Raw genomic sequence first — 22,463 nt, 5'->3', positions numbered from 1 at the left:
TTTCAAGTCTTTCTCAGTTAAGTTGAGGCAAAAACAATTATAAAAGACTCCAAAAACATGGCAGAAATATTGGCATACAAATAGTAAAGGAAGTAATTTATATAATATTAAGAGATATATGCCTATAGGAATTGAAAGTTATGTGGGGAAAATCGAAGGTAAGGAGAATTTTTCTCGCGTCTGAGAATAAAAAACACAGGACTCAAAAAGACACTTAATGTTATAAATAAACATCAAATGAATCTGTAAAAATGTGTCAATAGAATTGATTTCGTTGGAATGCTTGATTCTGATTGGCCAGTCGCGGCATTTGCAGGTTCGTTAATCCCAGAGTCATTGACAGAGAGAGTCCCGTCAACTCCGTTGAGTCCAGTTGAACACTTTTTCACAACAATCAAACTAAATACTATGGCGAAAATACGAAGTATGCAATACTACTCTATAAGTATTTAAGATTACTCTGAGATTGGCAGAAACCGTGTGTGTTTTTAAGACGAAAGCCATTTAATGAATTAAAAAATGAAAGAAATAAAGCATTTAAAGAAAAAACATAACTTACTGGAACTATTCGAAAGCTCCATGAATCACGTGACGCTCCAAATTTTTGGACATCGGTTGGCAGAAATCTCTCTCTCAATGGCTCTGGTTATTTCCGGATAACAACCGCTCGGAACTAATAACACACGGTAACCCTGATGCAGCAAATCTTTTGACAGTTTTTTTGTCAATTTAAATATGTATTTTCATAATATGTATGACATAACGTAGTTCTTCTTCTTCTTGCTTGTTGCAAGATGAATGCTATGATACACTTCTTTGCAAAAGGCGGAAGTTAAGTGACGTCATTGTGAAGCGGGCCCATCAGCTGTGTCTTGTTTCGGAAGGCTGCGTCCTCCGGAGGTCTCATGTGAAGCTTGCTACTTCATCGAGGATGTCTCGTTTGATGTAAGTCATTCCGCATACACCCTTCTAATGCGACCTACTTTTTTACGAGAATTCTGAGAACATATGAGGTGTATCCTTCGTTGCTAGAGATAACCCACAATTCTTTGAGATGTACATGTGATCAAATATGTGGTGTTTAAATTTAAAACCCTTGAAAGCATACGTAGTAAATCGGTTAACAAGTGTTTAGTGATTTTTAAACGTTTAAAACAGTAAGGCAATATTTTTATATTTGTTTAACTCTTCTGGCACGGTTAAGGGTAGAAAGTAACCGAAATGAGACGGTCTAGCCTCCTGCATGATTTCCATGTTACGTCACCTGCTGCTTCTGTCATGCGGTGACAGCTTTTAGACACAGCATAGAGATTTCAGACTTTTTAAAACAAATATGGAACCTAAAAATGTTTATTTTATTTCAGTACAGGTGTCATTGGTATTTTTATAATTAGACACCATCGGTGAAAGGTGTATGACCAAAAAATGTTCCCCAATCATTGCCCTCGGTGCGAGGTCATGTGTACATTTTCAGTCAACATATTTTGCATCCCACTGCGCACCCTTTTCATGCAGATATATCATCAGCGCAGTCACATATGCTGTGAAGACACAGCGGAAGAATGACAGGAAAACAGCCGGAACCTAAACTAACTTTCCCGTAGTTAAACGTGTGCCAGCTTGCAAGTAGCACTTGCAAAGGACAACCAAAATTAAAAACTACAAACGTCTTATCAACAAAGAGGTGAAAGCAGAATTCCATTTGCGAATGCATTCCGGTGACTGCCGGACGTGAAGGTCGGTTCGCAGTGGTTTCCGTTTCCCACTCGGCCTGTTCACGATTTTGTTCTGGAGGTTTAACAGGAGATGGGTGTAAAAAATAGGAAAATCCTGGCCTAAACAGGATAGTTGATGGATATGATTATAATCAGTGTTGCTTTTCCATGCTGGGAGCAACTACGGGAGTCTAAGATTATGACATGGTAACTTCTGGACAGGTAGGTACATGTTATGATTCGATTTTGATGGGTTTTGATTATGTTGGTTATGTAGTTTGTCAACCTTTATGTATTACTTCGTTAATCTTATCTCGTTTTAAAGCTGTCGTTTATGCTAACTGTTTTCGCTATTGGATTAACGTTATTTATTTTGTATTGTAACATGTTCTCACTGGTGAATGACACATGATTTAATTGGAATTGATCCAAGAGCTTCTGGTTTGTGCGCGTTCATAATGTGTTTTGGAGGAGGAGTGACTTTGGACGGCAATACGCATGGAGGGTGGGATCATGGCCATTTCTCAATTCCAAGAACACAACGGACTTTTGTTCTTGTGGAGACCGATCTTGCGAGGCAGCCTCGGGATGAACTTTGACAGCCGCGCTGCAGTGACTTTTGGGACTTCAAGTGGATTCCATAGGCGCGCAAGGCCGCATACGATAGATCCTTGATATCGAGAACACATACGAGTACTTTCATGCGTACACTGTTCTTGTGTTCTTGAGGATTGGAAACAGACTTTGACGATTTTTGATGACGTAGAGAGAGACACAAGGACACAAGACCGCATATTGAGAAACGGCCCATAATTTCAGTGCTAGCAGGCTAAAATTAGCATTTTACCAAATCACCTATTCTGCCTTTAAATTTCACATTTAAAACACCATGTATGAATGGACCTTGTTTGCTCTTTCACCTGTTTTGTACATCTGGAGCTTTGTGTGACCTACTGCCTGGGATGCTAACATGCTGTGTCCTTATCGGCAAACAGAGCCAACTATGTTTGGTTAATCAAGGACAAAACATTGGCCCCCACTTTGGCACTTTTGCGCGACACAAATCCTACCAACAAATGGAATTAGCATAGCACTTCTGAATATTTCAGTTTTTTATTCAAATGGTGTATATGCATTCATCCGACCTGCTAACTCATGCACACTGAATACAAAGCAATGTCTTTCCACAAATGAAGTATATTACACTTTCAGGAAAACAAACTTTGACAACGCACTTTCATTTTTATAGCCCTCCCTCTAATGACCCTTTATGCAATTTTACCCAAACAAGACCAGTGCAGTGATGTAAACAAGACTTGTTATAATCAAATGTTTTGTACTTAATTACTTTTCTGTACACTTCGATCTAAACCACATGCCTGAGGGCATACATAAACCACATGAAGAGCACCCCCTGCTTGACTCACTTACACCTCCTCCAGGAGCTTCCTTATTTTCTGCAGGATGTCTACCACCCAGTAAGTGACCAGGCTCAAACCTGCTTAGTTTCAGCCTAAATCCAGTTGAGAGCTGCAGGTTATTGGGTGTGGTTCGTTTCAATGTGTGAGAGAAGACACAACAGACAAAGGTTAGAGGGCAGTATAGATCAATGTCACTGAAAATTGTTGTCTAAATATAGACTTGTACTTACTCGTATATACAAAAACATTCATTTGTCTGCATCAGTTCTCTCACTTTGTCATCCTGCATCCCACTAAATCTTTTCATTTTCATTCCACGTTCATCACATTACTCATCAGTTTTTCTCTTGTTATCTCTCTCGCTGCCAGTCATTTGCTCTTTGCTTCTTCCTCCCACACAAACCATTTCTGTAACATTTTACACAACAATCACAAATGCCTTTAATGGCTTTGACTTTCTAGTCGCAACTGAATCAATGTCACAAAGTTTTTACGTGTGTGTTTTTATGCTAAGTGAATCACACAAAAATGCTGGATGGAAAGACTGAGATTAAAACAATAATTCAAAAATGTACATAAAACCCCATACCTCCCAGTCTGTATGACACTCTGCTCCCAGATGGCAAGATAATAGACATTTTTGTTCTTTTGCTCCACATCTCCTACAGCACAGAGTCTTAGACATGTTCCCACACCTACAGCCACAACCATGATTATGTGTGAAGAGAGATACTCTTGGTTTCTTTTTGATGACACTAGACTAAACAAGACCAGACAATTCCAATTAAAGACTTCAGTCTGCAGCCAGACGTTGTCACAGTCACTGTTCATATAATGTGCATCAATTACAGTGATGGTGAGACAGAAAGACCCAGAGATAGAGACTGAAACAAAGAGATAAAAAGACAACATAAAAGAGGGGTGAGGAAAAGAAAGGGATAACAGAATAATATAATACAAATAGAAAAAAACGAATGGACGGAAAGCTTTGACGAAAGCAATTTAAGGAGGATTACCAAGTCATTTATTTACTGTATTATCAATAAGGCTTTGAAAAAAACCCAAAAGACTCATTAGAGACTGGTTCATTAGCAGTCTTTATTCCAACATATTCATCATAATTTACATGAGACAACTTTTAGATCCAGATCCTGATGACCCATCTGTTCTCTGTAAAGAATAGACCCCAAATGAATTCCCCCTCTTTTGTAGCTTGTGTGAGAAGTTACTCCACAGAATCTCTGTAAATTCAATTCAATATCCAAAATTAAGAGACCATTTCAAAGTTTGAGTTTTTCTGAATTTATAGGTAGGTTGGTGTTTAGGTTAAATGATATAAATGATATATCCCAAATAAAAGTATGGTATTTATTTACAGAAAATGAAAGCTGGAGAAACAGGTTAAAACAACAGAAGGATGCTATGTATTTTTGCAGACCTCAAATACACCAAACAATTTCATATTCACTTTTAAGCAATACAACAGTAATATTTGTACAGTACATGTTTTTAGGAAAAGTAAAAAAAAATGTGATGACCTGGATTTTTATGGCAGTTTTCATGTGTGTTCTCATGCTGTCAGTCTTTCACATTGGTGTTGGATGACTTTAAGTTACTCCTGAGGTTGAGGCTGGACTGGAAGGATCATAATACATCTCGAAATACTGAGTACATGAAATTTTAATTGGTTTTAAAAAATTCTGCAGCTGTACTTGATTGCATCTTATGAATGTGTTCTTGTTCATTCTGCTGGAATTATAGTTATTAATATTAGTATGGTCATATTAATATTAACTAAATGTATGTAGCAGTTATAAAAGCTTTTCAAACACAAACTTCATCTACACGTTCTTCAAAACTCAGAATAACACAAAAAAAGCGCCATCAGACAAAACCCATCAGTCCAAACCAGGTACAACTTATCTCTGTTTGTTCTCTCTGAACAGCGTTGGTTACAACAGCGTCAATCAAAACCAGACTCTCTGTTAAACAACTCCAGACAGCAGCTTTTTCTACTTCCATTCAACAGAGAACCTCTTGAACCTCAATAAAAATCATCTTTACAGAGAACAAATTACACAGTGGTACCGGGTCAGAGAAAAATAAAATCATTTAAAACATCAAATGAAAATAGTCTGAATATATGGTTTACTCAAATATTTTTGCTCTGAAAAATGTTTTACATTTCTGAACTGTTGCTATGTCTAAGAACAATAAACATACATTTATGCAATGCTTATTTAAAAACTAAAACAATACATGGGAATATAATTTCTTTGATACACTGTACATTTTAAATGATTAAAATATGTTATATCATCTTATATGACCTGGTATTTCATTATAATTTTACTTGCATTGTGAGAGGACGGCAGGTTTCTTGGAGATTTTTCACCAATTGTGAACAACCTTATGTTGCAGTTAACAATTTGACAGTCAATATTTTCACCATTTTACACACAATTGAAGATAAATAAACGTTATAAGACATGTTTGTGTGTGTGTTTCATTTGCCCTCTCTGCAGCTTTTTGAGGATTGCTTGGAGAAAACTCATGGCTTGCGCGTCTGGTACATTATAGAGAAACAAGCAGCAATTTCCTCCAATCAACTGAAAACAAAACGAAACAAAAAGCTTACATGAAAGAAAAGTGTGTTTTTTGGCAACTGGTTAGACCGGCTGGTCGGCACAGCCTCAGGTATTACACCACCATATGGATGGACAAAGATGGATGTTGTTTACACTTTTCTGGTGAAAAGTATTCTGATGGAACCCTCCTAATCTATATATTGCCCCAAACACCTGGGCTGGGAAGGCCGGTGATCATCAACTTCAAAAGAGCAGATGTTCAATACTCCTTAGTTATCATTTACACTACATTCACATCAAATGACATGCTGGAATTCTGGATATGGAGAATATAGGCAAACAATTATAATGGAATAATGTTTTCATCTTCAAATCCTCAAATGTAGCATTCGAAGATATGGATTTTACATTCCATATTTACGGTCATAAATGTCTATAAATATTTACGTTTTTATTTACATAATAATATTTCCATCACACAATATGCAGCAAGTAACAATGAAATAAAAGAAAAAATAAATGAAGCACACATTACACTGAATTATTGCACTGCAGGGGCTGATTTAAACTGAGACAGCAGTAAATTACAGTCACAGTGGATTCATTATTGCACGGCTCGTTGATTATGATACATTGATTCCTCGCGGAAGGTCTGCATTCGGTTAAAATGAGCTATATTTCAAATTCACTTTTAATGTCTATTTTTTTCACATATGGCAAGTAGCCGTGTAATAAGAAGGATAATGTACACGCAGCCTGCTGTTATGGCAAAATAAGCCCCCTCTGTCTGACTTATTTCTGTGATAACAACCGGCTGACATTATCCATTACTTGACCAACACCGAGGTCCTGTGATAATATTAGTCCCATGCAAGTGTGCATCTCTGTGATTTGGCGGGCTCATATATAATTTTCATATATAATAAAAAATTCAGCCGTTTGCTGTTTTTAAGTGTTTTGATATAAATTTGGTTGCTTGGTCATTTCCAGCTATGATGACTTTCACCTTGATATTTTAGCGCGGATGTATACCAGCTTATCTGCACTGTACGGGGCGAGAACGAGATTTTTCAACTCGCGTGATTCGCGGAAGCAGAAGCCGCCTCATCATCTCATAAGCAGGGCTTCATTCGCGCGATTCGCGCAGCAAGTAGGTCTATTGGCTCTTTGCATTAACATATAAATCACTCGCGCTTGACACGCCATTCGCGTTTGGTCTGAACACAACATAACGTTACTGTGAAATTACCGCATCAAACGTGACGTGCTAACATGGATGCAGCTATGAAGCCGCCGGGTTTGCTTCAGGGAATATTCATTTTTAAGAAGCTTCCCAATAGAAACATCGACAAGACTAAGGTTGTTTGCACCTTGTGCAATGCGGAATTGGTTTAAAAAAACACTTTCTCTCAACAGGTAGTGGTCTAGCTTTAGTTGAAACCAGTAACTTTGTATTGAGATCTAATGTATTATGGCTCCTGTATGACATATAGCTTGTTGCTCCCTCACTCTTTGTAAGTCCCTTTGGATAAAAGCTTCTGCTAAATGGCTAAATGTAAATGTACTGTAGGAGCTCTTCCAGTATCAAGTACCACCTAAACGCAAATCATCCCTTAGCTAATGCGGAAGTAAACACAAGTTCATCTTATTGAACATAATTTAATTTTCATCACCAATTATCATAGTAGAACAGCTTTCTCAAGCAGTTTGTGATGCATTTTGGAAACAGGAGATGAGCCCCTGGTCTAATGCGCCACCTGGCTTGAGAAACCCGTTCTCAAAGACTTACTTTTAGTCATTATTTGGGTAGCACACATATTCTGAATGCCTTCGGCAGAATTCAAATGAGCCATTTTAATCTAGATTAATCTAGATTAATCTTGGAATTAATCTAGATTAATCTAGATTAATCTTGGAATTAATCTAGATTAATCTAGATTAAAAAAATTAATCTATGCCCACCACTAGTAAAATCACATGCTTCCCTTATCCCGTGCAATTGCGCCACATGATCACAGACAATCTCTACAATTATTACAAATGACCAGAGGTCCCCAGGTAACACTAATCCTGGCGAATAGGTCAATCCAGGCAACCATGGTGAACGACGTCTTGTGGTGCCATCCCATAAAGGTAAAAAATCTCTCTCGCGCACCTTCTCCGGATCTGTTCCACCTATGTGGAATGATCTGCCCACTGCTACAAGATCTGCAGATTCTGTAGCCATCTTTAAGAAACGCCTGAAAACACATCTCTTCCGCCAACATCTGACTGATCTGTTCTGACTCTTTACTTCTCTACTCTAAAAAAAAAAAAAAAAAATGTATGAATGAATGGTTCCGTATACTGTGTTAGGCTATATGAGACTAGTCTTCTTTTTGATTGCACTTATGCTTTTGTTGTACTTATGCTGTCCTAATTGCTTCCATTATCTACCCCACTTGTAAGTCGCTTTGGATAAAAGTGTCTGCTAAATGACTAAATGCAACCACTGGAGTCACACACTGAAGCCCTGGGCACAACCATGCTGAGCTTGGGAATGTTGGGTAGAATTCTGGTGACTAACAATGAATGTGTTTATTTTGTTTGGCATGCCACAGTCTCTCGAACATCCACAGAGAGATTGAAATGTTTGCTCTTGGTGAAAAAAAGTAAGTCAATTCCAAACTGACAAAAACAGATTTTTTGACAAGTTGAGGTTAATTTACATGTCAGATCTTTTCTGAATGTTCTAAGCCAACAAATATTAGAAGACCATATAATTATGGACTCTGATTATGGCCCTAAATAAAATAGATATACATATATAGGTTGCAGTTGTATATTTAAAGGACATTTGAATTTCTATATTCATAATGGCATTTTTTTACTGTAGTCAGATCTTAGATAAAATAGGTTTTAATCTTGTAATGAGCAGAATAGTAAGACAATCTCTAAAACTGGCGTCGGAATTTTGATTTTATTCTTAAATCAATAGAAAGACATGTTGATTGTTCTGTTGATATTCTTTGTTAAATTATAAAACTAATCCCAAACTTTTTCAATCCGTATGAACGTTTGTAAAAAATACGAAGTTATGAATTAATATTCCCTTTGCATTTCCCTCGACACAATCTCCTCATAAAGCAGTTTATCATAGGTGACCGGTCCTAACGTTGAATTAAAAATGCATGCAATACATGGAGAAGGATTGCTTTGAAGCGTGTCTAGGATGACAGATCAAAAGGATTCCAGAATGCTTCTCAGATTGTCTTGATGAACAATGCTTTTCCAGGAAGCTAATCTCATCACTAAATATTTTGCAAGCAGCTGGAAATACCTCTTGCTTAAATACAATATTCAAATCAATATTCAAAGCAGGTAGAATGGTTCACTCAGCAGGTTTTATTCCATTCAAATAACAGGATTCAAATCACGGTCAAGTGTTACAGTTTGTTTGTTTTTTGTTTCGAGGTCACATTGCTACGGCATTATTATACAGTAAAACTACATATAGGTATTCTACAAAATCTACTTGAAATTGTTTTTATGTTAGTCAACTTAAAGTGATAGTTAACCCAAAATGAAAATTCGGTCATCATTTACTCAACCTCTTGTCATTCTTCAAAATATCTTCTTTTGTGTTCTGCAGATGAAAGAAAGTCATACAGGTTTGAAATGACAAGAGGGCGTGTAAATGGTGACAGAATTTTCATTTCTGGGTGAACTATCACTTTAAATGCTAAAATAAATTTAGAACAGAACAAGCGTCACAAAAATTCATTTTTTAGTTGATCTGTTTTTTTAAGTACACATGTAGCCTGCAGAACAGCTAAAACATACCTTTACGCAAACCACCTCAGACACAAAACTCAAGCAAAACTATGTGTTAGGATTTTATCTTGGTTTTAACAACACAAAAAAAGAAAGAAAGTGAGAGAAAGTGGGGAAGGGAGAGGAGAGGTAGCAATGATAAGGGGGACTGGGATACTAGAGAAAGAGAGAGAGAATCTGACTGAGACTGTTTTCTGACTCACTCTGCCTGGATTATGTCGCTTCTTCACATAGGATCAAGTCTGATGCTGTGTGTGTGTGTGTCAACTCATTCTCAGAGCATTTTACACTTCAAGTGGACTGACTGCCACCCATCTCTGTATATTGATTTGGGTGCGAGCAGCGGTGAGGACAAACGCTTGCAGATTTTCAAGCTCATGCTCTTTCAATTTGAGGACACACCTCTTTTATGTCTTTCAATCTCTTCTCTGTGATTGTCTTCCTTCTTATAGTGTATGTGTTGGTGGATTTTGGATTAAACTGGGTCTTCATGAAGGTAGCAGAGCACACACTCTCCCCTGGAAGGTAAGTCATATCTGGGGTGTTATGAGGTTATATTAGGGAGGATGGAATCGTATAAGACCAACCAAGCTAGACATTGCTGAACTCTGATATTTGTTACCAGTATTAAGGGCTGATGTTATGATGTTATCTGGAAAATTCTTTGTGAACATTTTAATGTTCTTAATGGAAATTGTGTTTTGATGAATGAGTGTGAATATACAGTACATATTTATTTCACTTGCTGGATAATGTTGCTTAAGTTGTTGGGTCCTATCGTCCACATAGAAAATACCTTAATATTATGGGCTTTTCAAATTCATCATTTATTTCTTCAAAATGGCTCAATATAAATTAATGTGTATATGAACATAATTTGGACAAATGGGATATAGAATGTTTAATCTGAAGTTCTGAAAATTTAGATTTGATGGTAGATTACATCACAAAGCACACACACAAAACTCATATTAGCCGACTAGTACTCGCCATTTAACAACATCTACTGCATATTGACCATTAAGGAGGCTGTGAAAGACTATTTTTTGAAACAACAAGCAACTAGATTAGGGTTGGTTACTGTTTTAGCATTGTGATTATACTGTATTACAAAATCACAATCATAAACATACAGTAAATGTAGAAAAGGATGTGTTGAAAATTTCCGCATGACAATGTGCATGCAGCATTAGTCAACATTATATGAAAACAATTTTTAAAACCTTTCTTTTTAAGAGTGTAATTCAGTGACAATCTTCTTGTCCAGATCCAAAATAAATGAGAGTCCACTTAATCTAAATTCATTTAATTGAGAGTGGTTAAAAAAACAATTTACATTCCCGAACACAAGAGGGTTTAGAGTCTTGCTCAACTGCACAATGAAGACTCACGTATGTTTGAATCTACAACTTTACTGCACAGTGATCCTCGGGATTACATTTTTGTCACATTACTAAATTGTATTATGTATTAGATTCATTAGTTTCATACTCAGAGAATACACTGCATTGTAGCGGAATACTGTATCATCAAGAACTCTTCTGGGTCGAATTTCTCTTAAAGACTCCATCAGTCACAGCAGAAGACCTCTCTTTATATATAAAAGCACATTCTATATCAAACAAAAAATCAATTAAACCATAATAAAAATGTACTCTTCTTCGTCCCTTTATCTTTTATGCACTTTGTTCCCGGGTCTTCTGTTTCAATTGTGACACTGTTAGTTTTGACAGTTCCTTTATGATTAATATTTATTCTTCTCATTTGCAAGTCTCTTTGAATAAAAGCATCCGGTAAATGTGCGAATAAAATGTAAATGTGGACCAACCTGCAAACCAAAACTTTGTCAGAATCCAGAGGCAGATCTTAAAGAGATGCATGTTTTTCATCACGCAGAGAGAAAGCTTGTATTGGCGTGTGCTCTACTTCAATGTGGTTCGTCTTGTTTGTGGAGAGAAGCTCATCAAAGTCATTTTGTGTTGTTAGATGTAGTGTTTGTCACAGAGAGGCAGTTTGTCACTGTTGCAAACAAGATTTGAAAGTGAAAGGATAAGAGAAAATGTTATTAGGGAAAGTAAATTGAACGAGAGTCTTGGACACTGGAGACTTTGCAAAAAGCTAGCATAGACTATTATTAATTTAAATGTTGGGCTTTTTTTAGTAGTTAATGATAGTTAGATATTGAACTAGCTTTTTGACAAGCTGCTATTCACCACCAATACATACAATCTTTCCGATAATACTTGCTGACCGAGATAACTTACACTGTGTCTACACTGGACGCGACAGGTGCGACACGAGGACATTAGAAATGTATAAGACCCCATTATAATATGCGTGCAATTATGGTAAGAACTGCAAAAATACCTGTTAAAATAACACCCAAAAAATCTGTAATTACCCTCCCTCAAGTTGTTCTAAATTTCTTTGTTCTGATGAACACAAAGAAAGATATTTGGAAAAATGTTAGCAGCTAGGACATCATTGACCACCACCATAGTGGGAAAAATTTAAATGGTATAGGCAAAGGTGCCCTAGAACTATTTGCTTTCCTAAATTCCTCAAAATATCGAATTTTGTGTTCAACAGAACAAAGAAATGAGTACAGAACAGTTTGATGGTGAGTAACTGATTTTTTTCATTTTTTAGTGGAGCATCAATTTATAGCTCATGCCATATTTTGGTCGATTTTTTTGAAAGCCTTAAGACACCAGTTCAAGCAGCAGGCCAGCATCCAAATAATGCAGCAGGAGAGGAATAATGATAATCAAAAGGAGTGGGGAAGAACAGAGGAGGCAAGAGATAGCAATTTTAGCAGTCTGATTTGATTTGATAAAAAGTATGGTAAACGAATATAGTGATTTTTACAGAAAGGAATGTAGATTCTTTAAACCCCTTTAAGGTTTTAAAGTAGCCTGCAGGTGAATTTAAAAAGGTGTCAGCTTTGATGTACCAAGGATCCTCTCACAGAGAAAGAAATTGAACACTTTGTAAATCAGGAGCAAAAAATAACTTGAACGCAAAAGACAGCTCTGCCTATAATCTAGATTCTTTCAAAATTCAAATGAAACCAGTTCATGATCAGAGATTATTCACAAATAATGAGAAAGATGCCTGACAACACAGTGAGGCACATTTGAAACATTTGCCACTGCTGGAATTTTGCCTTCGGATGTCAGATCAACTACATTTCCGCTGATGAGTTTTACTGAAAACACATCTGACCTGTCCAACAGTTTAACCAGAACCACTGACAGAACTCTACACACCGATAAATGTTGCCTGGTACATAGAAAACTCTACATTCAGCCAAATGTGATCTGAATGACATGATATGAAAAGTTAAACGTTAAAATCTGTGACAGACAAATCTATCAGCTGAGAGGGATTCAACGGAGAGAGAGAGATGAAGAGGTTAAAAAATGGAAATAAATAGGAATTGCAACTCGTTAGAAGTGATGTTTTGGTCCAGCATACAAAAAAGATGCACTTATTCAGTCTCTAGACTCGGCCGCTAAACATGAATAAAAATCAACACAAAATTAAATCAATATCACTCTGTTATCATGCAGATCATTCTCTTCGACTTTAACTTCAAATAAATTGTTTTGTATATAACATCCATTTCACAGTGTAATTTTATCTGACAAGGTTTAGCAATTATGTTACTCAAACTGTTGCTCAGTCAGACCTGAGTCACACTTCTAAATCAGGATGCATGTGTTAAGAGAATTTGATGTGATTTTTCCCTAGATAAAGTTTGACTTAACAGTTGCATGCACAGAAAACATTTATATTAAAAAGTATACAATGGTTAACATCAAGTGTGTATTGACCACACAATGGTGAGTCAGAACCTGTGAGAATTTAAAGTTATTTTTGTCAACTTTTCCTGCAGATGGGCAATGTGTCAAAAACCGCCCTGTTTGTGTCCACTATCTCCAGACAGCACGATGTCTTTATGGGGTCACTTTATTCTGTCTTCTGTAAGTATTCAACCGCGGAAGTGCTCTGGTATCCTCTATTATCCATAGTTGTGCATTAATGTATTATTAAATCAATGCAGCGAAACCCATAACGTTCCACATGAAATGTGTACTTCTGTTACTTATGAATAATTCAGAGGTGAAATGGTTCAACAGCAATTAACCTTTTCCTTTTATCCTGGGTCCACATTGTCAAATCATCCAGACAATAATCAAATATGTTTTATATGGTCAGTTTACATAGGATGGCTCTTGGTGTAGTTAGTATGAAGGTTATCCTGACAGGTTTAAAGCAGTGGGGTAAAATATGTCACAATGCCAGAATCACATTCTGAACATATCTTTACAGTTTAAGTGGTGAGTTGGAAATGAGTGGATGTATAGATCTCTCTTTTTTCCCACAGGTGTACTGTCACTTTTGGGAAACGGGATGCTTTTGTTTGTAGCATACCGTAAGAGATCAAGTTTAAAGCCGGCAGAGTTCTTCGTTGTGAATCTTTCGGTGAGCGATCTGGGGATGACTCTGTCTCTGTTTCCATTGGCTATCCCATCTGCTCTTGCACACAGGTAGGCTCCTCTAAAAATGCAAAATAAAAGAGGGTTTACTAAAGAGATCTTAAAGGTATAGTTCACTGTTTTGTTATCATTTATTAACCCTTGTGTCAATAAATTTTTAGACACGTCTCAGTGGTTTTTTTGTCCTTACAAGGGAGGTCAATATGGGGCCGATGATGTAAGAATAACTCTTTTGGGTGAACTATCCCTTTAAGGTCGTTGATGTTGATAAGTCGATAGAGTACAGCAGAGATGATGTCTTTTTCTAGCCAATACCAAAGTTAGCGCTTATTATGTTTATAGTTTTGTCTATCAAGATAATCTTTACTAATGAACACAACGTTTATTTCTTTTAAAGCTGAAATACAATCGATAGAAGTAAAATGCTAACATGAGGCTTTAAACAGACAAACGTTACACCAAGGCCGGGCGATATCAACGTCACCACCACCAAGCCTCTAACAATTTTTTTAAACATTATTTAAAACATGTTCCTGGTAAGATATTACATTGTGAATGAATACCCATCCTCGTTCGTAGAGATTTGTGACCATGTTGCATTATTTGTGAGATTTATATGCCAGAGGATGTAGTCGCTCTCAGCAACTTTTTAGCAACCTCCGTTTTTAAGACACAATAAGGTTTTAAAAAACACGAGTGGGTAATGACTGGTGTGTTTTATGTCATTGATAAAACGTGAAAATATTTAGAGATTTTGCTAACCACAGATCTTGTTTCAGGCAAAAACCCCTTTAAAAAGCCATAGACGTTGGGGTGATTAAACCGAAAGTGCTAAAATGCTAACTTGCTTCCAGGGTTTGCGGGCGAAAATGCACCATCTCTGCGGTACTCTATAGCCATTATTGTTCAAGTATTAAGTATTAACTATTTGGATAGTTTTTTAAACGCCTGTTTAAACTAAATGTCTATAAAGAATATAACGTCAAAATACAGAAAATAAAAAATGAACTCTCTCTCTTCCCTCTGCAGGTGGTTATTTGGCGAGGTAGTTTGCCAGTGCTATGCTATGTGTGGGGTTTTATTTGGCTTATGTAGCCTGACCAACCTGACTGCTTTGTCGTCAGTATGCTGCTTTAAAGTGTGCTTCCCAAATTACGGTATACTGCACACTGATGTGCTTTTTTTATTTCAAGCTGTTTTGCATTGCACTTTAAATAACACACTATTATGCACATAAACCATCATAAAGTGCTGGGTCCCGTTTCAGAAATGAGGTTTCGTGAAAACTCTGAGTATATTAACCCTGAAATGAGGGAAACTATGGGTTTTCTGTTTCAGAATGTGAGGTATGTCAAACCCGAGAAAGCGGGGTAACTCAAGCCCGTCTCTAAAGGAGAGGTAACTTATACTCAGAGTCAGTTACCATAGTAACTTACATTTTAAACCTAACCTGGTCAGGAGCAGGTTTTCTTTGAACCAGAGTTTATTTCGATCTCCTCCCCCTTTTAAAGGGTTTTGTGATCGAGGGTCACATATGTGCTTTTATAGAGGATTCAGAATAGGCTGCATTCATTTATTGGGGTGTACTTTGATTTCAGCAGAGCAATTTAGGACCCGAGTGGAATTTTGTCATTTCCCTTTGCATTTTTATTAAAACTGTACAGTTTTTCTTTACAGTTAATTATATATATTAAAATTTTTCTCATCCATCCTTAAATCAATAACATCAGCCACCGTATGTGTATTACATCAGAGCATAATTTTCCATGGACGATGAGAAATGACTTAATAAAGTGTATAAATAAAGTGCAATAAATACAGACATACATGCAGAAATTAAGCAATAAATGTAATAAACCAATAATTTTGACATGCAGCTATTCCAACTCAAATCTGCTCAGAGCAGGTTTCGAACCGGTGATCAATCTAACTTTGCACGAGAGTCTGACCCCCTAAATGTGTCCTATACACTAAACCTCCTTTCTGAAACAGGCCCAATAAGGACACCACACATCAGAAAAAATGCACAGCAGAGTTCACCGGAGTATTAAACAGCACAATTTCTCATTATTTTCATCACAAATATTACTTTCTCTGTGTCAAGAGAATCATAAAAAACAGCCAGAGCAATGACACTTATTCTGTCTGGTCACAACACACACAGGCAGAGGTTATGTTATTTTTACTTAAACATGTTTATTCTCACCCGTCCTCCTCCTCTCCAGGGAACAAATTTTCATCCAACCACGCTTGTGTGATGGTGGCAGGGGTGTGGTGCTATGCGTCCTTGTTTGCTGTGGGACCTCTTGCTCGGTGGGGGAGTTTTGGACCAGAACCTTACGGAACCGCCTGCTGCATAAACTGGTATGAGCCCAACAATTTTTGTGACAAAAAACTGGTGCCAATTCAACATGTGAAACTGTTTCTGTAATAATGTTGCTTATTTCTTCCTCTCTATCTGTCAAGGTACTATCCATCCCACAATGTCCTTGCCATGTCTTACATCATCAGTCTCTTTATCTTCTGTTATGTGCTCCCGTGTACCATCATCATCCTCTCCTACACCTTCATCCTGCTCACAGTGAGGGGGTCTCGCCAAGCCGTTAAACAACACGTTTCGCCACAAACCAAAGTGACAAATGCCCACACTCTCATTGTCAAGGTAAAGTAAGGACTTCCTTGAGTACTGTCAATCATTATGTTTACAGTAAAAAGCTTTAATCTACAAACTCACATATATGAACTGAAACAAATGTCCTTCAGGTTCTCATTTCACAAATACATTGTATTTTATTACTCTGTGGTTCTGACAGCTGGAACGTGATTTTGTTGTAGAGTATGTACTTTACGTCCCTCAAAATGTAATGCTGATTACTTGTCCTCTGTAATAAGGGCTGGCCGTATCCCTTTGGCTGTCCTTGCTACATTTTACTGTGTCATACAGTGCCCTTGAATGCCTGAATTTAGCTTTTACTGTTGGCATTAAAGGTTGTTGCTGTTGAATATATTGGTTGTAAATGTTGATTATTTATGTGCACAAACATCCATAAAAAATAAATAACGTACATGTAAATTCGCCCAGTGTCAGCACTGTAAAAGTTTTGTGCCACATTAAATTTTCAAATACAATCAAACTGTCCTTACAAGTCATTTTAACTTGCTATGTACATTTTTAAAACTGCTTTCACATTACTTGAACTTGAACATTACTTGAAATTATAACCACGTAGGGAATTTCAGCTTGTTTTAAGATACTGGTCAGAATTTAAAATAAGTTGAAACGACTTGTAAAGCCTATTTATATTTTACTGAAATATAAAAAAAATACATCAAGGTGGTTCAAACAGACCCAAATAAGCTGTGAAAGGCTCAAATATTCTAAATGATATGCTTAAATGCATTGAATTTAGGAAGTTTTTATTTTACATTGGCAACCCCAAAATTAAAGCATGCATTTAGGCATGTGAATTTCATAAGTGACTTTTAAAATGTAGGCAGTATATAACATCCTCTATTTTCACACACTAATTTTGTACTTAATATACCAATTTTTTTTATTTTGTACCTTTTAAGATCAACTAAGAAGATCTAAGTGTTAGATCTTAGAATATCTGTTATTTTTTTTTTGTACTGTTTATAATTATTTTATGTTCGATTTGTGGAGTTAGATTTCTAATGTGAAATCGTACAGGAGGGAAGCCAGTCGGTATAGCAACACATTTTGCAGTGTTTGCATGTCCTTTACTGCAAAGAATTCATTGAAATAGAAATAGAAATAAAATAACATTCATTACGAGTTGATTTCAAAATGCACCTTAATTGTTTTGCATTTTGTGATTTTCAGTTGAATAAAATACTATTTTCCATTCATATATTTCATCATTGAGGATTTCTTAAAAATAATGTAAAAATCTCCTCGTCTCGTGAACCCAATGGATGGATGGATGGATGGATGGAAGCACTAATGACTATATTTTGGTATAGTAAGTAGTAGTAGTAGTGCAAATTTGCAACATTTCACCCAAAAATGTACTCGCCCTCAAGTTGTATACATTCAGTATCTTTGTTCTGATAAAACAGAGAAAGATATTTGGAATAATGCTTGTAACCAAACAGTTCTTGTCCACCATACACTACCAAAGAATGAAAAACTGCTTTAGAAATGTCTTTGTGCAATTGAACACAAAATAAGATATTTTGAAGAATTAAGGAAAGCAAACAGTACTAGGGCACTTGTAATTGTAATTTGACTTCTATGGTAGTCAATGGTGGCCAAGAACTGTTGACAAGCATTCTTTCAAATATCTTTCTCTATGTTCATCAGAACAAAGAACTTTATATAGATTTGGAGCAACTCAAGGGTGAGTTAATGATGACAGAATTTTTGGGTAAACTGTCTCTTTAATGTGTGAAAATAGAGCACTTTAAGCAAACGTATGGACATTTTAATGCGATATTTTTTACAAAAAAAAGAAATGTGTAAGAATATGGGTTAGACACAAATGCTTACATCTAGCTGCATTTCTACTGATTATATGACATATTAAACCTCTGTGTTTTCCTTCCAGCTCTCTGTGGCTGTATGCATTGGCTTCTTGACGGCCTGGAGTCCCTACGCAGTGGTGGCCATGTGGGCGGCCTTCAGTGCCAATGAGCAAGTCCCACCCACAGCATTTGCGCTGGCAGCTATTTTCGCCAAATCTTCCACCCTTTATAACCCTATGGTGTATCTTCTCTTTAAACCTAACTTTCGAAAATCACTGAGTCAGGACACTAGAAGCATCCGCCACAGGATTTGTTTGAGCCACAGCAAGGCCAGTCCTACAGAACGAACAAAAGGCCGTCAAGGGCAGAGATCTCAAACGTGTAACAAAAAGGATGCAAGCAACTCCACACCCTTTTCCAGCAGCCAACCAGAGAGTTATGGAGCTTGTGTTCACTATGCAGACGCGCAGCAGCCCTTCCAACATCCCAGCACCCAGACAGCTGCATGTTTTCTGGAGGGAACCGTTCAAACTGAAATAACAATGACTGAAAAAATTTACAATGACCTCCTGTGAGCGAATCCCTAAAAGTGCCACAGTTTCCCAACATCCACTCCTTCTCAGAACTAGAAGGTTGTAATGTACACTGTAAACTCACATTGCCTTAGCCACAAAAAGAACAAAACCTTATATGTGAATGTTATTTGTTAAATAAAGTTAAACGTGACGTCCAATATGAACAAGTTTCTGTTTAATTTGAGAAACAATTCAATCACACCAACTGCAAGTTTTGATATCCGTCACTCAGAACATTTACAATCACATAAAACAGCCTCGCATTTGCACGTGACTTGGCAACTAAACCTGTTGAATGTTTGTGGTGACTCTTCCTATTATTAAATACTTAAACTTTAGAAAGGTATAGCCAGATGCATGGGCGCCGTAAAGGGGTGGAAGGTTAGGACGATTCTAAGGGCCCAGGCTGATTTAAGGACCAGAAGAGCAGACCCCCTTTTTATTTTCATATTTGTAGGGGGCCCAGAAATTTTGGTTTCAATAGGGCCCAGAATTTCTGGCGGCACCCCTGGCCAGATGTCTACTGTTCTCGGGAGTAATTTGTCATTATTTACTCACCTTTATGTTTTTTTTATTAACCAGCACAGTATGTCGCTTTCCCAGTGTCTATCTTAGCCGTGTAGAGAACTAAAGCATAGTCATAGACTGCCACCTGCTGGCTTCATTACAAGTGCACCCTTCTTTTTAGGATTCAGCACTTAAAGGTGTTGTGGCGCAGTAAACATTAGTTTACGTTAGCTGTTGTATGCCACTAAATCACGTATAGAAAAACACAGATTGTTAGACATGATGTCAGTTTGACTTGACTTGATAATTCATTGACATAAACAAGCGTGCACTGATAAAGCACTATACAGAGAATGGTGTGATGAGATTGTGGCACCTATAGGGGGCGCGCTACACTCTTAACAGGAAGTTGAAAGGACAGGGGATCAGAAAACAATCTCAGTGAAGCATTAGTCTTGAGGCCACCCCAGGGGGTGGGCGATGGGTTTTGGCGTGTGTTAAAGTGTAAGTTCAATTAGAACTTTAATCAGGCCTTTATCAAATCCATTTAAACAAAGCAGAGTTTTATGAGAGTGCAAATGTGTCCATTGTGCTGGAGGGATGTGAGACGGTCTCTAAAAACTAGAAGCTCTTTACTTCAGAGATTGAACTTTAAAGTTAACTCAGATAAGGCCGTTTATCTCATTGTGTTCACGTTCAACTTTGGACTTGGTTGAGGGGAGTGAACGAAAGTTAATAAAAGAATAGTGATTTAAGATTTAAATACATTTATGAGGATTAAAGTAGATAGAGAAATCTTTAGAAGATTGATAGCACTTGACCTTAAATGTCAATAGCACACTATGATGTACCATTATTACTGCTCACCATACAGCCAGCTGTATCAGATCTTACTCTATCAGATATCTTTTTATTGCTCGTACATGATCAATAGCTTTTTATTGTTCTCTAGTTAATGTCTTTAAATACTGGTTTTACATATAAAATGTTCACCGACAAGTTTTTCTGTGTACAGTATGTCTTCAGTGCTGCGTCTATGTTAGATGTTAAAGTAACATGGTCATTAGTCATTTCTCTAGGCTTGTTACATGGATAAGTGCAAATAGATTTCTGCAACAATTCACAGAACAAAAAGGGGAAAAGAAAGTGTTGTTTCTAACCTTCCAAAATGGCTCTGTTCTCTTATTACTTCCCTAAATGTATCTTTGTCTTCTCTCTGTCTTATTCTATTCTTTGAGAAGATTTGGGAGTTTAAGGACGGGACAAACATAAAGATCTCTGACCCAAATGTATTTTTTCAAAAAAGACAAAACTAGATTCAGATATACAGATGATTTCACATTTTCTTGGGTTTGGCCTGCTCTTATGCTGTGATGTTTCTTTCCTCTGTTTAACTCTTGCTTTACATCATCTTGAACAGATGTAGTCATGGTCCACCCAGCATCTGTCCTTTACTTGTTCTAAAGCCAGTTTAGTGTCATTCAGTTTTGGTGAAATATCGGTTCCAGATGCTGTAAAAGGTTGCTGTGCCTGCAATATTCGCATAATTTATTGTGCACTCTATTTCAACATATGCAATTTCACCAACAATAAAAAAAACAATTTATTTACAAATATGTTCAAATATAAAGATGCGTTTTGCCATTTGCCATTAAAGGGTTAACACTAGGTTTTTCCTTTGTTTGTTGATATTTTCTTTGTTGTTTAGGAGCTTTAAATCCAAGATGGATATCAGAGCGGATCATTGTGTCTTAAAGGCGTTTCTATTGTTTCTGAAAAATTCCATTGAATTTCATCAATAAAGCTGCCCATTTACACACTTTACTGGCAGCAGGAAGAATCAATAGTCTCACTGGGCATGTGTTCATTAATAATTCATAAAACAGCTGATGCTCATTGTACTGTACTCACAGATCTGTCAATGACTCTGTGTATTCTCCTTTGGGACAGAGACTGCTATTATCCCTTTTTGTGTGTCTGCGCGTGTGTGTGTAGGTGTGTGTGTGTGTGTGTATGTGCGCGCATGCATGCCTGTGTGTGACTCCAGGACATATACAGTACACACAGTAGAGCCTGAAATTATGTCGTTTGGCCATGATCCCCTGCCTGGATTTTATAGAGAAATATCACACTGTGTCATTAATAGGTTTTACAACTGCAACCTAATTTGCTATACAGCTAAATGTGTTTTTTAAGAGTCTTTCTCTCATAAACCCACCACTGTAAATGCAACCAAAACCTCATTCTCCTTGAAGCTTTTTTATTACAAATTTATGTATTTTAGTTTCCCATTACCCTCTGTAGATGTGTCTGTGTGCAGTAGACTCTCCTGTCTGTCGTCGAACACCCATGGCAGGGAAAGGCTAAATCCTTGTCATCTGTCCTTATTCTGCTTGATCTCTCTGATGCTTTTGACTGTGAACCACCAGATCCTGCTGTCCACTCTCTCCAAACTGGGCATCTCTGGAACTGCACTCAACTGGTTTGACTCTTAGCTGACTGGCGGATCCTTTAAGGTATCCTGGAGATGCTAGACATGCTGGGCATGGGCTTGTAAACTAATGGTACTGTTTAGCGTGTTGACAAAATGTTAATTTGCTCTCCTGCTTGTAAATCACTTGATAAAGCGTCTGACAAATGAATAAATGTAAATATAAATGGTTCAAACAAGGACCTCTAGCTGGAGAGTAGAGACACTGAAACCTCAATAAAGCAGCAGATCTGTAAAACCCGACTGTTTGTCAGTCGTTTGCTTTTGTCAATCATGATGTTTGAATCTCTCATGAATGCACATTTCTCCTTTTGTAGTTTTCCCCCCCATTTTTTGGTAGAGAAATCACCTGTTCCTATTCACACA

General features: G+C 37.1%; 1 protein-coding gene across 4 annotated transcripts; it reads left to right on the top strand.

Moving 5' to 3' along the window:
- The first annotated feature begins 206 nt into the window (after window positions 1-206).
- opn7c (opsin 7, group member c) lies at window positions 207-19,244 on the top strand. Of its 4 annotated transcripts, none has more exons than XM_056772645.1 (9): window positions 207-686; window positions 826-945; window positions 9,990-10,062; window positions 13,436-13,523; window positions 13,928-14,090; window positions 15,069-15,196; window positions 16,265-16,403; window positions 16,506-16,701; window positions 18,608-19,244. In XM_056772645.1, exons 2-9 carry the CDS (start codon window positions 932-934, stop codon window positions 19,097-19,099), a joined length of 1,293 nt encoding a protein of 430 aa, XP_056628623.1. In that variant the 5' UTR covers window positions 207-686; window positions 826-931; the 3' UTR covers window positions 19,100-19,244. The 4 variants fall into 4 exon arrangements, with proteins under 4 accessions (XP_056628623.1, XP_056628621.1, XP_056628622.1 ...); XM_056772643.1 differs by having other exon boundaries at window positions 795-945; XM_056772644.1 differs by having other exon boundaries at window positions 769-945.
- The last annotated feature ends 3,219 nt before the right edge of the window (window positions 19,245-22,463 follow it).

The sequence above is a fragment of the Triplophysa dalaica genome, chromosome 18, assembly GCF_015846415.1.
Source record: "Triplophysa dalaica isolate WHDGS20190420 chromosome 18, ASM1584641v1, whole genome shotgun sequence".
NCBI classification, from domain to species: domain Eukaryota; kingdom Metazoa; phylum Chordata; class Actinopteri; order Cypriniformes; family Nemacheilidae; genus Triplophysa; species Triplophysa dalaica.
The sequence above is the reverse complement of the archived record's forward strand: the minus strand, read 5'-3'. Positions and strand labels throughout refer to the sequence as shown.

Coding starts and splice junctions, on each gene's coding strand:
- opn7c (XM_056772645.1), top strand. Junction 14,091..15,068: donor CCATCTGCTCTTGCACACAG/GTAGGCTCCTCT, acceptor TTCCCTCTGCAG/GTGGTTATTTGGCGAGGTAG. Junction 16,404..16,505: donor ACCGCCTGCTGCATAAACTG/GTATGAGCCCAA, acceptor CTATCTGTCAAG/GTACTATCCATCCCACAATG.